Raw genomic sequence first — 16,718 nt, 5'->3', positions numbered from 1 at the left:
AACTCGCTTAGCCTGTCGTGTTTTATTGACAGGTCATTGCAATGCATGCTCATTTCAGACTCGAGCCTGGACATAGCTTTTTAAGAGTTGCTAACCTAAAAAAAACATTGTCCTTGTTAATACAATGTCTGAACAGGAAGCACTTTTCAAATTTTGTTCACTCTAACGACACATTATAGAGCACTGCAAACATTAGCAACTCAAAGGGTACTTCAAAGGGAACTTTGTTTGAAATTGGAGACTCAGAGGGCACTTCAAAGGATACTTGTCAAAAAAATTCACTTAAAGGGCACTAAAAAGGTCACATTGTCATAAACTGTCCAATCAGTTGGAACTTCAAAGGGCACTTCGTTAATTTTATCCACTCAAAGGGCACTAAAAAGGGCACCTAGTAATGTCCCGTCTACTCAGAGGGCTCTTTATAGGGCTCTTGCCAAATATTGCCCACTCAGAATGCACTTTAGGGACATTTCGTCAAATATTGTCAACTCAGAGGTCATTTTAATGACACTTTGTCAAACAGTATCACCTCAGAGGGCACTTTAAAGGGCATGTTATGAAATGCAGTTGATCCAGAGGACACTTCAAAGGGTACTTTGACAAATATTGTCCACTCAGAGAGCACTTGGGAGGGGAACCTGTCAGATATTGTCCACTCATAGGACACTTTAAAGGGTACTTCTTCTATTTCTACTCAGAGGGCACTTTAAAGGGTACTTACCTTAAATATTGTCAACTCAGAGGCCACTTCATTAGTTTTGTCCCCTCAGAGAGCACTTCAAAAGGGCACTTCAGAGTGCATGTCTTATGTCTTCAATTTTTGTCCAATCAGAGGGCACTTTTAAGTATACTTTTCAATTATTGTCCACTCAAAGGGCACTTTTAAGTGTACTTTTTCAATTTTTGTCCACTCAGAGGGCACTTAAAGAAGGTTTGGCAAACACTGTCCACTCAGAAAGCACTTAAAAGGGCTCTTGTCAATTATTGTCCACTCAGAGGGCACTTTAAAGGGCACTTTGTCAAATATTGTCATCTCAGTGGGCACTTTAAAGAGCAATTTGTCAAATATTGTTGACTTAGAGGGCACTTTGTCAGTTTTGTCCACTCATGGGGCATTTTAAGATACTTTATCAAACTGTGTTAACTCAGAGGGCACTTTAAAGGGCAATTTGTCAAATATTTTCAAAGATTAGACTGGTGTCTTATTGCCCTCCCTGTTAATGCACTGTCTAAACAGGATGTTTATGTGGAGTTTTGCATTGTTTTGGTGGAAAGTTAAATAAGTCTTAGTGCCTTCTTATATTGTTGACATTTTATGTGGAAAATCAGCTGCAGAGGATCCAAGACGCTAAGGATTATAAAAAGACAAAGAATTAATAAGCAGTGCTGCTCCCAGACCATAAAGAGCCTGTAAAGGAGTAAAAGAGCTAATCCTGTGAGCAGTAGTGTATATGTGGTAGAAGTCATGGTTTCAGATTGAGCTGCAGAGACGAGAAAAAGAGTAGATAAAGCAGCAGTGTAGCACAGAGACAGTAATCGTCTTTGTGGCCGGCAGCCAGCACTTATGGAAAACACTGGAGCCTCCTCCATCTTCATCAGTGACACACTCTCTTGTTTTTTATTCCTCTCGAGTGTCCTTACAGCTCAAACCGCTGCTGCACACCAATCCAAACCTCAGCGGGAGATAAAGGGGCGTGAGAGCGATGCAGCCTCTCATTTCATCTGATTTCAGCGGGTCTTCTGATGCTGCTTTAACACTCTAATCCTTCAATGAACACGTTAGAAAACAGCAGGAATTCAGCATTTAATGGAAGGCTCTTAGATTTAACCGTTATCTTGTTTTATGTCTTTTTTCAGAGCGTCTTCAAAGAATAACTAAACACCAGAGTTTAGATGGAGGTTCATCTACCCTGGACTTTTAAAAGATGCCTTTAAATCATCATGGACAGGGCAGTGTGGGGGAGGGATAAAGCATGCTGACTCACTCCTTTGTACTGTCCCTGTCAGCCATAATATCATTCAGCCTGTACTGCTTTTGATGATTTGGTTATTGACCAACTAGGATTAGAGCAACTGCTCTTTCACATTGACAGGAACTACTTAAGGTGGTTCAAACATGTGATCAAGATCTTCCCTCCCTTTGGAGGTCCTCTGGGCATGTCCAGCTTAGAGGAGACTTCTGGGAATGAGCTTGATGAGTTATCAAGGCCTGAATTTTAGTGTGACTGTGGGAATTGCTCCCCATCAAGACTGGTGATGTCATGGGCTCCTTTATTTGCCCTGCCCAAATTAAACCAAGCCAAGAGAGAGGTGAAAAACTTTCTAATGGTCACATGTAGACCTCAGTGTTTTTACATTTACAAGCGAAAGTCTGGGTCTTTAAATCCCCTTTCTTGCCTGCTCTGATGCTCAATTTGAACTTCAGCAAGTCATCTTAACCACGTCTATATGCCTTAATGCATTGAGCTGTCACGTGATTGGCTGATTAGCTATTTGTGTTAACAAGCAACTGAAAAGGTGTACCTAATAAAGTGGCCAGTGTGTGTACATATATACAGGGCTGTCAAAAAATGCAGTTTTTTAGTTGTGATTATTCTCAGGATTTCTATAGTTAATCACAATTAATTGCACCTGTTTTGGGGCATTCAAAAATTTCACTAGTTTGTATTTAAAACGATTTAAGTGTCTATTTTTTAGGGATAATGGAGTTTTTTGGATTCTGACCTGCTTTTATAGGTAAATTAAAGACTTAACCACAGAAAGAGGAACTCATAATGGTTTAAAAAGGAAATAAGTAAACAGTAAAGAAAAAACAGGTGAATGTTTGTTAACACAAGGTTTAGGTGATTCTTGACGTGTCTTCTGAGTTTTCTGAGTTTTCTGAGTTTTTTTAAAGTGAATTAAGACATCAAAGAGCAGCGGACTTATTTCACAGGGAGACGCTGATGTGGCTTAATCAAAGTTTTCAAAAGACACACTAAAGCATGTGATTAATCTCGATTAGAATAATGTAGTGCATCAATTGTAGATTGTAATTATCCATATGTATATATATATATATATACATATATATATATATATATGTATGTATGTATATTCATAAACATATATATGTATATACATAAATATATATATTTTTAATTAATTTGTATGTATTCTACAATTCTGAATTGATTTAAAAATTCTAACAATAGATATTTTTAAACATACTTTATTAAACCCTCAGCATATTTTTGACCATAGATGCTAAAGGATGTGAATGACTCCTTTGCTGCGCTGTTAGCATTATTAGCATATTAGCAGCCCTAGCTCTTAGGGTTGGTAATGTTATCGTAATCTTACCGCCTGCACTGTCTACATCATAGACATAATATACATAAACACCGCATTGGCCAGTGGGCCGTACGTCAACACCGCCGCCATTTTGCCAGAGGCATTCCTTGGCAAGATGCCTCACTCCTGTGCTGCTTGGGGCTGGCAAGATCCCCTGTATACTTGCATTTGTTTATGGAACGGTCTTGCCTCTGGCAATGTGGCGGACATGTTGACATATAGCAGCAGTGGGCAAACACAGTCAATGAGGCGTCTACGTATATAATGTCTATGATAAAAACAATGTGAACGAAGACTGGTGTTATAGTTTAACAAGTGACCATGTTAACTGGTGACTTTACGTTAGGTATATATCAGTTAATAACGGGTATCAACAGCTGAAGCCCCTTTTTTTTATGTTTTTAATTGCATTAATATCTCCTAGGCATTTCATAGAGATTACAGAAAAATGCCCAGTGTTTTAACAATGTTGTAACTATGACGACCACTGACACTTTGAGCTGAAAAGTCACCAGTTAACACGGTCACATGTTAGAACATAACACCTGTTCTCCCACAGCATCTTTTATTTATGATTTTTTTTGTTTGTTTATTTGTTGTTTTTTAGGTGTTTCTGAGAAAGACCTTACCGCTGAAGCCCACACATTTTTATATAAAAATATTGTGCAATGTAAGCACAAATTACTGTTTTCTTTGTAATTATGGTAATTAGCTGATCTTAAAAAACACTACAGATATGCTAAAGAAGCATTTTTGTGACTGATTTTATTAAGCTTTTGAATGTGAAATAATAATTCACAGCCCTTTAAAGCACAGCAGCCTGGATCAGATGCTGAATTTATCACCTCTTTATTAGAAATAGGGAATGTGTTGTGAAAAAGGAATGACATGCTAAAGAATTCACATCTTTAATATATGTATTTTATTTATGTTTTCAGGTTTTGGACACACCATGACGAGCGCTTCCTCTACATGCTCATGGACTACGTGCCTGGCGGCGAGCTCTTCAGCTATCTGCGCAGCCGAGGCCGCTTCAGCAACGCCACGGGCCTCTTCTACACCTCAGAGATCGTCTGCGCCATCGAGTACCTGCACTCCAAAGAAATCGTGTACCGCGACCTGAAGCCTGAGAACATCCTGCTGGACAGAGAGGGCCACATCCGCCTCACCGACTTCGGCTTCGCTAAGAAGCTCTCTGACAGGTGACACAAAACGATAACGCTACCCACCACTGTAGTGATTTATTAAGACGCTAAACAAATCAAAGTGAAAGGGAGAGGAGTAAAAAGTAAGAAAGGAGATAAAATAAAGCCATAAAAATCAGTTAATAAATCTTGAGTGAACACGGAGTTTAAGAAGGGATTTAAGAGATGATATTGATTTTCAGTCTGAGCTCAGACAGCTCCGTCTGCACACTGAGGCGCTCGAATGAAAAGAAATGGTCGGCTTTAGTTTGAATCCACACTGGTTTGTATTCAGGAGTCACTGTTGGCCTTTTTCTTTTTATTTTAGCAGCAAAATTTGAGAACTTTATCAAACTGTAGACTTAGTTTGAGCCAGTGTGCATGATTTTTAGTATCTGCTGCAAAGATTGACCAATTAGTCATCTTCTTATTAAAACAGATGCAGCATTTTTGACAAAGAATTGATCAATTGGAATGAAATAAAGAAAACCCGTGTTTTAGCTTGCTAAATTTGAATGTTTTTGGTTTTTGTCCAATTTAATGAAAAGTAAACTGAATATTCATGACTTTTTAATTTAGTTGTGGCCAAATTATGACATTTAATGGACATTTTCCACCATTTTCTGACATTTTAGAGGTCAAACAACTACAAAACTAAAAGGAAAAATGAAAGATAGATGAATTAAATGCTTTTTTCAAGATGACTAATGGAGGCTGGAAGCACTATCAAAAATGCCAAAGTTTTCCGCTGTTACTGTGCCTGAGGATTTCTGATTTTTTTTTTTTTTTTTTTTTTTACATATCATTACCTAACTTTCTTTATTTCTCTTTTAAGCAGCAGAAATGGGCCTCCATAGATTTCCTTTCAAAACAGCCTTGTTTTTTATTTAACGGGGTTAAATTCTAATGATTTATGGCATAGAAATTTTAAACAGGCAGAATTTTGGATGCCCCAATTCTTCAAAAACCTTCCTACATACCCAATCTTGTCTTTGTTTTCATGCACTGTGAGAATATTTCTGAAACATTTGTTAGATTTTGTGCAGAAGACTGTTACACTGAATGATAATAATAATAATAACTTAAGTTATAAAGCACTTTTAAAAGCATGGGTTTACAAAGTGCTTTGACATGTACAAAAAAAACGAAACAGAACAACAGCAAGTAAAAACAAACAAGCTGTATAAATAAAAAAGTGTTGAAAAAAATTTAATAGCAAAAGTAGAAAAGCAGGAACTAATAAAATAGACACAAGCATTAAAAAGATGAGGATGACAAATATTTTTGCAAGGTCACAAAGAAATTAAAACATGCTTAATAATTAAAAGTTTAGTAAAAACAATCTGTTTAACAGGTGTATCAAACTCTATCACAGCAGGATTCTGAATTAAGGTCTAACCTGAGAGCCTAACAGGGTCGACAGAGAGCAAGATGAGGGTGATGGAGGGGAAGAAAGCAGGGGCAAAGATCAAGAGGAGCAGGATGGAGGAGAAAAAGCAGGTATTGGGAGCAAGATGAGGATGATGGAGGAGACGAAGGCAGGGACAGAGAGCAAGAGGAGGAGGATATAGAAGAAGAAAGCAGGGACAGAGAGCAAAAAGAGGATGGGGAGGAGAAGAACAAGGGCAGTGAGCAAGAGGAGGGCAATGTTGGAGGAGAAGAAAGCTGGGATCAAGAGCAAAGAAGGATGATGGAGGAGGAGAAGAGAGCAAGATGAGGGAGATGGAGGAGGAGAAACTAGGGACAGAGAGCTTTCTTAGATGTTCAATTTAAATATCATTATCAACACAATCAAAAGATTCAGTAAGATCTAAAAGAATTAAAATTGCTCCCCTCCCTCTGTCATCTGCTAAAGTGAATAACAAGCTGAAAGTGTAGTCAAAATAAGAAATGTGTTCAATCTGTTATAGCTGTAAGTATTCCAGTGTTGCAGCAGCCTTTATTACAGTAGAAAAACCACTTATTTTACTTTATCACGTTGTTGTCGAGACATTCATGCAACAAAGACTCAGACATCTTGACCCCTTTGTGAAAAATGACAAGCACCATTCAGCAAAACTGCCGTTTCTTGGATTACTGCACAAAAAGAACGTCTTCCTTTCTGAATATTTTGGTCCAATTTCGTCTTCCGTCAGTCTGTCCTGAAGTGTCTGCCATCTCTGCTAGATGACAGCTGTGTATCCTCGTCTGGATTCTCTTTGTGTTTGATGTTTGATTGATTGTCAGCAGGACAGCGACCGCCATTAAACGTCCCAGCTCGCACTGTACTTTCTCTCACCGGCGGAGCTGCTCTTAGTTTTATCCTGAGCGTGCTCAGATGGAGAGGATTTGGAGGAAAGAGGAGATTAAACCTGAAATTGAACTTTGAGGAAACACAACTAAGACTGGCTGCCGTCTGGAGGTCGTCCTGCTTCACGGGGCTACACTTTGGATTGTTTTTTTATCTGCTCAGTTCACTTAAAATGCAGCAGACTGGGTATGTTTTTTAGTTGAATTAAAGGTACATTATGTAGATTTTTTTAACTGAAATGTCTTTGTTAAACTTAAAACAGTTTTCAAAGCCGTAGAAGTTTTTCATTTCTGCACTTCTTTACTGGGCAAAGCCAGTGTGTTTTGGTTTAATGGATGAATTCCCAACATTACAAGGGAGAAAAGCCGTTAAAAGTGGCCTTCCACAAAAATAGCCTGCTTACTCAGGTTCAACTTAATTTGTTGTTTTCCCAGGCTGCTGAAGTGCAACAAGATGACATTTCTTATGTCATCTTTTACTTATTTACTTAGTGACATGAACGCAATTTAAAAATTTACTTTGCAATTACATCGATGACTGATGAAAGTAGCTATCATGACCTTTCAGATTCATATCCTGTCTATGAGGATTATAAACCAGTCTGTCGACACATAACCTTAAAACCAGTGCAGGCCAATGCCAACAAGTGCCTTTGACTTCTAATAACTATCACAGTCCAATGCAGTAGAGCTGAATCTCCACTCAAGGCCCTCAGTATGCCTAAAATGAGCCTCTAAAGCACCATTCCTCTGCGAAATTGGGGTTGTGGGTCCATTTCTTTTAGAAAGAACTAATCTTACAATCTCACTTAGCAGCATTTGGTGAGCTGTGCAGAGGTGTGAAACTTTTAAAGGTTTAAAGTTCTCAGCAAGCTCTGACTTTCTGTGAGTCTACAGCCGAACCCAATTTGTCCGATTCATCGTGTCGAGACTGCAGAGACAGACGAGAAAAGACTGAGAGGGTGGGAGCCAGGAGGTCACAAGGACGATCCAAACAGATGGAAAGATGTGTTTAAAAGGCAGGTTTATAGAAGATAGGAGCAGAATTTGTTTGACATAAATTGACTTTGTTGCTTTCTTGAAAGCAACTGGTCTGCTCTGAGAAAAACAGCCAAAAATACAGGAGATGCTGATTCACTTCTGAATAAGTGAGTTGGTTTCTTCTTTTGAAATGCTTGAGAATGGTTTCGCATCATTATTGGACAAAATCAATACAATAAATCACTGAAATACATTATGAAACCCTTGTATCATTACACAAGGAATGCCAAACCATAAATTCACTAAAGTGCAGAGTAGGGCTAATTGATTTGAAAAAGTATTGATAATTTTGACTTAAATCACATATTCTACATGACTTCTGGTATTACAAGGAACAAAAGTTTCTTGTAGAGAAATGTAGACCATACTGGACTCTCTATATTGTACTGGACTTGAGGTGGTATCAGGAACAATGAATACAACTGTGCTTGCCATCAAGTACAACTGGAAAGTCAACTCTAAACATCACCTGTCTCTTTAAGAACCATCATGACCCTCTGAGCTGCAGGGTAGGGTGGTCTTGGTGTCTTCATGTCTTTCATTGTGCCTTCTTCTCCTTCTTCATTTTTTGTTTATTAGCTGTTAGCAAACAAGCTAGGAGTCTTACTGCCACCTGGATAGGGTTGTAGACACGGTGTGTGTTGCCTTTGGTCTTTATTTAGAGGTATTTGTCGTGTGAATGCATGGACTGAACTGTAACGTCCAGACTGTGAATTTGGAATGAATACAAATTCCCCTTGTACAAATGTGCTCAGGCAGAGTGGTAGAGGCACTTTACAGTGGAGCAGAAGAAGCACACTTTTTGATTAATTAACTTTATCAGTTATCGGTAGAATAACATCCCGCTACGATGCCCGGCCAAATGGCAAATATCGGTCCCAGTAATCAGTAGGGGTGAGACTTCACAATACGATACACATCACGATACAATAGTATCACGATATATCAGGATAGCATGATATTGTGATATATTGCGATATTCTACACAGTTAACTAAGAAAAATATAGAGATGATGTATATGCAAATCACACAATATGTTGGTGGTGTTCCCGCTATATTTCACGGCAGCAAGACAGAGCTTGCAAAAGGCATATGCTTTCTCTAACTCGCTGTTTGTGCTCCCCATTTTGACTTTGTAGCCAAAATGCTTCCAAACGTCTGCTTTGAATTGTGCAGGTGTTGTTATTTTGTCAGCCATGTTCGCTCCTTTCACCTATGCACTCTGACTGCTTCTACAGGAAATGCCGTGGCGACATACAGCAGAATAGCTCTTTGGCGCCATTTACCGCAGTGGAGGTGCGGAAGTCGTATTTTACTAACAACTCGGCTAAAATATGAATTTTGATTTTTTTACAAAAAAATCGATATTGAGAGTTAAAGTATCGATATTGTATCGGATGTCAAAGTATCGCGATATATTGCCGTATTGATATTTTTTCACAGCTCTAGTAATCAGCCAGGCCGATAATCTGCCACCACTACTACTACAAAGGTTAAAAACAACTATGTGACTAAAACTGAAGAACAAGTAAATCTAAAGACTAACACAAAATCTAAAATAGATACCAAAATAACACTGGTTTGCAACGTCACAGTCCATCGTCAAATGCTGGGACCTAATATGAGTGTCAGGAATGACAAATGCTCCTATAGTGTGATGTAATCAATGACACATCCAAGACGCCCAACGACCACAATTTGACAAGACTAGCATGTCCGAATTTTTCTTACATTGTCGTCTAGTTTGACAACCCAGCCCGACGTCAACGATGTGCAGTCATCTGCATACATTTTAGGTATGTAGGACTCATTACAGGGCCTGATTAGTCACAACTACGGATGAGTATCGAAATCTGGTACCGAGATGGTACCAGTATCAGCGCATCCAGTACCTACCAGGCTGAATTACAACACAGTTATAGATACTTAATTTCAGTACCTCACCACCCTAAATGAAATTCAAGAAATAAATATTCCTGTGAATCAATTTACGATACCCAGACAGCTTTATGCTCCAGCTGACTTTTGGCACACCGTTTTTCCTCTCGAAACTATCAATTGAGGCACCGGCTCCGTATATAAAGTATCGATTCTGAAGTAGTATCAAAGAAACCCAAATGATACCCAACCCTAGCCCCAAGGGGAGGGGGAGGGCGGCCAGAGTTGACATGCCGACGTCCATGTGTGTCATGGGACAGCCAAGGTCAAGCTTGATGGCATCTCTTTTGTCTGGGTGTTTTCACCCAAACACCACCAGCAGTTTTCAAGCCCTTGGGACATCCACAGCAGGACCAAGTGCTCGTGGCAACGGTAAAACCCGCCCGGACAGTACCCCAGGTTGTGCTTAGTCACCGCTTACACCCCTTTATCTGCCCTTTAGGTGTGGAGTTTTCAGGGCAAAACATTGCTAGCATCACATTGAACACTCCTGTTGTGAATGTGATTGACACTCTTACTGTGACTGGTCCTGGAAACAGTAGTGATGTCAGCATTAGATGAGCGGTCGGGATCACACTTGTAGTGTGGGCAGGCTGTCAGCCAAGACAGGACAAGATTTTCGTCGCATAGTCCAACATTTTGCCGTCATGAAAGACCAAAAAAGTTGTGCAGCCTGAGCCGGCCTTTAGAGGAAACTTTGGATACTGAATAAATCAACTGAAGGCATATCTATGTGAAAACAGAGTAAAAAAGACAGTAATTCCCCTTTAAATCAAACCCTTTTTGCTCTTTTTTTCCTCCTGTCCTTGAAAAGCTCATTCTCTCTTCTTGGAGTTTTGAGTGTTTCCTCCAAACTTTCCCCTATCGGAGCCTCTGAAGGACAAACTTGATGTCATATTGTGTGAACAAGACATACGGCGAGCGAGGCCTCTCGGCGACCCCAGCAGAATTGAAATGAAGACATGCTGAAGAGCAGAGGAGTGGTCTTCCTATGTGTTTCACCCTGCTGACATGTAAACATAACGGGGGAAGATTACATTTCCTCTGCAGCAGATGGAGACTACGCTGCTCTCTGATGGGACTCACTTACACAAATGGAGGCCAGCTGAATTACCTCCAATGGGAACCACCGCCGCCTCATCACCACCCGCTCGCTCTTCATTCGTTTCCCACGTCGGTGCTACCACAGCGCCCCCAGCTGGCCGACACCCCCAGTGACACGCCGAAGCTCTTTGTGATGACACACAACGCCCTGAAGAGCAACACCTCGTCTTCTTCTTTTCTCCACTCTTCTTCCCTCTCACCCCCGCTCCTCCTCCTCCTCCTCCTCATCTTCACGGCCAGCATCATTTCCATACAAATTACTGTCACCATGGCAACTGGCCCAAAGAGGTCATTACCCAGGTGATATCGGTGACAGACGACGACGAGAGGCTGGCAAGGGGCCAAGTGCTCTTCATCAGAGGACGAGTGGCTTCAACAGAGAGAGAGAGAGAGCAGTGTCACTCAACTACATCAACAGGCTGATGGACGGCAAACCAGCTGTTTTACACTTCCTGTTATCCTTCATGCTGGATGAGGATCCGGCACCCAATGTCCAGCACTCATATTTACATTCCCGTGTGATCTTTGAGCTTAATTTTGTGTCTTTCTGTCTTCTCACACAGCAATGAAACCTCTGAAAAATGATCCAAAATGAACCAACTTAGAGTTAAAAATGGATCGACACCAATTAAAATGTAATATTTGGATCTGAAAAACAAATTTTGACTTGCAAGCAGGCAGTATGGGGTTTGCAAAAAAGACTTCTGCGATTTTAAGCAACTTTTTTTTAAAAATTTTTAAGGAAAAAATGTGTTTTGACTCAAATGTTTCAAATTTCGACAAACAAGTGTCAAAATACAAAATTAAGAAAAGCAAGAAGTATCTAATTTGTTCTTTTTAATTTCCTGATTTGATTCAAAACACTTAGTTTTAGTCAATTTGGAAACTTTGGAACTATATTTGCAAATAAAGTGTTTATGTGGCAACTCATTTTTAATTAGCAGTCAAAGTTTTAAGAAATTTGAAGACAATTTAGATTTGCGCGTCCACTTAAAAGTTTTTAATTTGCAAAAACAAATAAGAGACAAGTGATTTGAATATAGGAATTGGCAATTTAAAAATTGGTTTATTTTTAAAAGCACTGTCGCCTCACAGCAAAAAGGTTCCTGATTTGAATTTACTTTAAGTCTAAGCCTTACTATGTGCATGTTTCTCATCACTTCTATAGTCCACTTCTTGAACATGCTTTTACTTTTATTAGTCTCTCTAAAGCAGTGATTTTCTACTTTTTTGTTGGCTGAGGCCACCTAAGATAAAGCAGTGACACACCATGTTCATATCCATACAGAATGCCCTCCTTACCCCACATTACTGTACCTTAGTTGTTTTGTAGTTGTAGCAGTAATGTATGCTTGTATGAACTCCTAAAGCACACCATTTTGGATCTACTGTTCTAAGGGAACCAAGCATTTTTGACCCACTAGGTCCAATATATCTAACTAGTGTGAAGGCTGTCTTTCTTGATATGGATGTTCCAATACCATTTTTTCCTTTCCGTTATGATTCCAATACCAAGGTGTTGGGGTTCGGCCAATACTGAGTACTGATCCGATACCAGTGTGAACTTCCTGGACTGACTGTGCAACTAGCAAATTATTTTAGATATTTGACTCAGAACATGGCGCAACAAATAGAATCATAATCATGATGCTGCCACCACCGTGCTTCATTGTGTTTGATAGCAACAATTCTGCATGACTATGACAATTGTTTGAATGGGTGGGCTTTTTAAATCTCACAGAGTGACCCTTCCCAGGCAGTTCTAGGTTGTTTTCACACCTGATAGTCCGGGCGACTCAGTTCATTTTGGAACTGAAATTTGCCACATTGTCGGACTTTCCTATGGTTCGGTTCGCAACCAACCAAACCGTATGTACCAAAAAACACCAAATTTACACTGTCTTGGGGTTTCTGTTTTTGTATTGGGCATTACGAGCAAGGTGGTGTTTACATTACATTTATGGTCATTTTTTATATGAGGCGATTTAGTCAGCAGCGAAGAAAAAGGCGAGCTAACGTGAACAAGAGACTACAACGTGTTGCTGTGGCTACAAAGATAGCAAACAAGGTACCAACATGTATTTGAGTGTATCAAATCACATATAAATCTGTTTATTATGCTTTATGCCAATTCATGCCTTTGGTTCACAAGTTTGTCTACTGTGCTTTCACACCTTAAACGAACCGCACCAGGGACCAGAGTCCACTTGCTTGGTCTGTACCAGAGTTCGTCTGAGCTTTCCGGACTATCTGGGAAAACAGAGCAGAGTTTGTTTAAAGCAGACAGAACAGCTCTGGTGTGAATGCACCCTCATTGCAGATCTTTGGTCTGAAGTGGGCTTTACTACCTGGTTGGACCTGGATCAACACTGAAACCCATCATCGATTATTAGTAATCAGCATCTGACATATGCACTTTACCTCTGGGAACAGACATACATTTGTCTTAAGTTCAGGTGAAGCCAGCGCTAGACACCTTCCAGGCAAAACATCCTTTTCTGTTTGGCATTTACATCTACATTATAAATGTTACTGCTTTGAGTGGCGCTGTTTCTGACAAGTCCACTGCAGAAACTCATGCTTGCTTCAGCAGTATGAGGAAAAAAACAAAACTAAATTTAATGGGATTTTCACACAACTAAGGTGAATTAAGTTTCTCCAAATCCTGCTGATACGTGATTGGTCGTTACAGCTTGGACTTGACATGTATACCAAAAGCCGAAACCAAAAAAAAAAAATCTCATAATTAGATTCTACATCTTGTCCAGGTGTAACCCCACCTCTCGCCCAATAGCAGCCTGATTTGGGTCCTTATATTTAGATCCCACAGTAAAAACAAAAACCTACTGACAGCCTGACCCTTGCTCATCTCCTCCTCTTGTATGCTGGCGGTACGATAATCAAATATGACCCAGGTGGGTCGGGTAACTCGTTCAGATCACTTTACATCAGGGGGGTTTTCTTCCTCCTGAAACTGGAGTCTACTTTTGAGAATATTTACGGATGTTTGCAGAGCGGGCAGGGATCCCTTTTCACCTGTCAAATGGCAGTGGAAACAACTTGACAATGAAGACGTTAATTATATATTTAACGGCAAAATTAGGGCTGTAAACTAGACATAAAGTATTAATGAGGACGATATTTAACAGTCGTGATCCACTTAGAAAATGCCCTCCTTACTGCTCTCATAGGTTGTTTTCTCTCCTGCGAGTGAAAATGTAAACAAATTTGAAGTGCTTCCACTCTGTTGCAGCCTTGTAAATCAGATTTGACTTTTTGGACCATTTGTCTTTCTGTTTTCTACACTATATTAACATTTGAAACTTTCTTTCTGTGTTTGTCTATTCAGGACCTGGACTCTGTGTGGGACTCCGGAGTATTTGGCCCCTGAAGTCATCCAAAGTAAAGGTCACGGCCGGGCAGTGGACTGGTGGGCCCTGGGAATCCTCGTCTTTGAAATGCTGGCTGGGTGAGTGCTGTAGACATCACAATACTCCACAGCCGATGCATTTTTGTTCTTTAAAATGAAGGCTATAATAGCCAGATCCCTTATTGTTTTTGCCACAGAAAGCTGAGGCTTCTCTCTTTCCCATCATCACTGTTTACATCTTTTCAATCTTTTCTGTTTGCAGCCTCAAATAAGAACAAGTGTTCACCATTTGACCTTTGATTTGACTGCAAGATAATCGCATCATCATGTTGGAATCGATATAAAATACAAACTCCCATGACTACAGCCTTCATTATTTTTGCTACAGAAAGCTTAACCTTCTGTGCTGTACCATATCATGTTTTGTATTCATGATGGCATCATTATAAGCCTTTACTTGGACAATAAAAGTGGTTGACAAGGAAAGGTTGCAGAGGGCAAATGCGACATGGTCACAGAAAGTCTGTGTTATCCTCTTTAAATAACTGTTATAAAACAAACCATAATCCTTCTTTTTCAACTAAAAAGTTTAGACTTTTAGTTATACAGGCTTCAGTTTGTTAAGATGCCTCCATATGCAGTGAAAAATGTGCAGGCGGCCACAAACTTCAGTGCAAGATAACTGCTCATTCCTCTTTAAATCAATATCAAATGGAAACTTTAATAGCTAAAGCTGTTATTATTTTTGAGGCGAGAAACTTTATTCTCAGTATTTTTTCACATCCAGTTGTATGTATGGTTTGTCCTTTCATCAATTTTATAAATCATTCATGGTTGATATTATTAAGCTCTACAAGACTTCCAGGGCCGGCTGCTAAGAAGCATCCCCACGGCATGATGCTGGATGGTGTGTTTGGGGTGATGATATTGAGTGTCTTGGAAGTTTTTTGTATCCATCCCATGACTTATACTTTTCCATAACCTGTTCTCTGAGTTGCTTTGAGTGATCCTTTGATTTCATGGTGTAATGGTAGCCATGAAAACTGATTTATGGGCACTGTATTATTTTACGTCCTAACTTGCAGGATTTAACTGGTTGACTTTATCCGGCCATTTCTGCAACATTTTTTGCCACTCTTAACCGATTTTTGATATTTTTTACCACTTTTAAATCAATTTTGACCACTTTACGGCAAATTATTGCCCCTGTGTGCAGCTCTTTAACACGCTTTCCCTTCTTTGCCAACCTATTTTTGCCACTTAAAACCCATTTTTAATATTTTTTGCCCCTTTAACGCAAGTTTTGCCATTCTTTAACCCCGTTTTACCACTGTTCCTGCATGTTTTATCACCTTTGTGCCACTCTTTTATCCATCTTTGAAAACTTTAACCCATTTTTTAAAGCTTTTTGCCTCTTTTTTTTCCTTTTTGCCAATTTGTGCCACATTTTAACATCTTTCCACCACTTTTCCCACCAATTGTTGTCCCTTTGTGCCACTCCACAACCCGTTTTTACATTTGTCACCCATTTTGCCACTCTCTAACCTCTTTTCACCAGTTTATCTGGCCATTTTTGCAACATTTCTGCCAGTCTTAACCTAGTTTTTTAAAATATATTTTTAAAATATTTAGTAATAATGGCTGACAAGTGAATTTTTGTAAAAACAGATCAAATGTTAAGTAATTCTAAAACTATTTATCATTGTTTTTAGGGTGGATTTAACAGCTACAGGCAGTTAAAGCCAAAGATACTCATAAAATCACAACATCTTTTCCTCCTTTTCTGAATATAATGATCTTCTGGGGGCCGGATAGGAAGCTTTGGGGGGTCTGATATGGCCCATGGGCCGCCAGTTGATGATCAGTAATTTAAAGAGTTCAGTAAGGCGCTAAAAAATGAGAATATTACAACAAATTTGCGTAAGTGTTGGAACAACAATTAAAGGGTAAATCAGTATTTTTTTCATGTTTCCTAATCTTGAGTTAGTCATAAATCAGTAGGTTTGGTGATCTCATTTTTGTAAATTTAATGGAAATACAAGCCCAGATTTTGTATTTTTCTATATTTATGATGCATTCTTAATACTTTTCTTTGTTATTATGGATTACTTACCTTCATAACTATGTAGGTTATGTTTTGTAGATTTCATGGGTATTAATATATTTAAAAAATCCCAGAAATGGCCTCAAAATGAGCCAAAATATGACCCCATGCTCTTGCAGATCATTTCTATTAGGAGGTCAGCCACTAGGGGGCAGTGTGCTCCATCAAAGCAGCAGCAGAGTTAGTTTCTGCTGAATATTATGGTGTTTTTTTTATTGGCAGCTGGCTGGGATGTGAAGTTTGGCTGTGTTAGAGATCACAGAGAACACACGCATACATGGCCAATAACTCGGCACAGTGAAGTCTTTGAGCTTCATCCATGTGTGGAGATTTTAACCTCTTTGAAACAAGCTC

General features: G+C 39.4%; 1 protein-coding gene across 1 annotated transcript in view; it reads left to right on the top strand.

Annotated features, from left to right (window-relative positions):
* The window catches only part of prkx (protein kinase X-linked), a 54,634-nt gene that overhangs the window by 17,201 nt on the left and 20,715 nt on the right, over positions 1–16,718 (top strand). Inside the window, exons 3-4 of the mRNA XM_041781777.1 lie at positions 4,272–4,535; positions 14,240–14,359. Of these exons, the coding sequence (XP_041637711.1) occupies positions 4,272–4,535; positions 14,240–14,359 (384 nt within the window). The remainder of the gene's footprint in view (positions 1–4,271; positions 4,536–14,239; positions 14,360–16,718) is intronic.

The sequence above is a fragment of the Cheilinus undulatus genome, linkage group 24, assembly GCF_018320785.1.
Source record: "Cheilinus undulatus linkage group 24, ASM1832078v1, whole genome shotgun sequence".
Classification (NCBI taxonomy): domain Eukaryota; kingdom Metazoa; phylum Chordata; class Actinopteri; order Labriformes; family Labridae; genus Cheilinus; species Cheilinus undulatus.
This window is presented reverse-complemented; position numbering and strand designations above follow the sequence as displayed.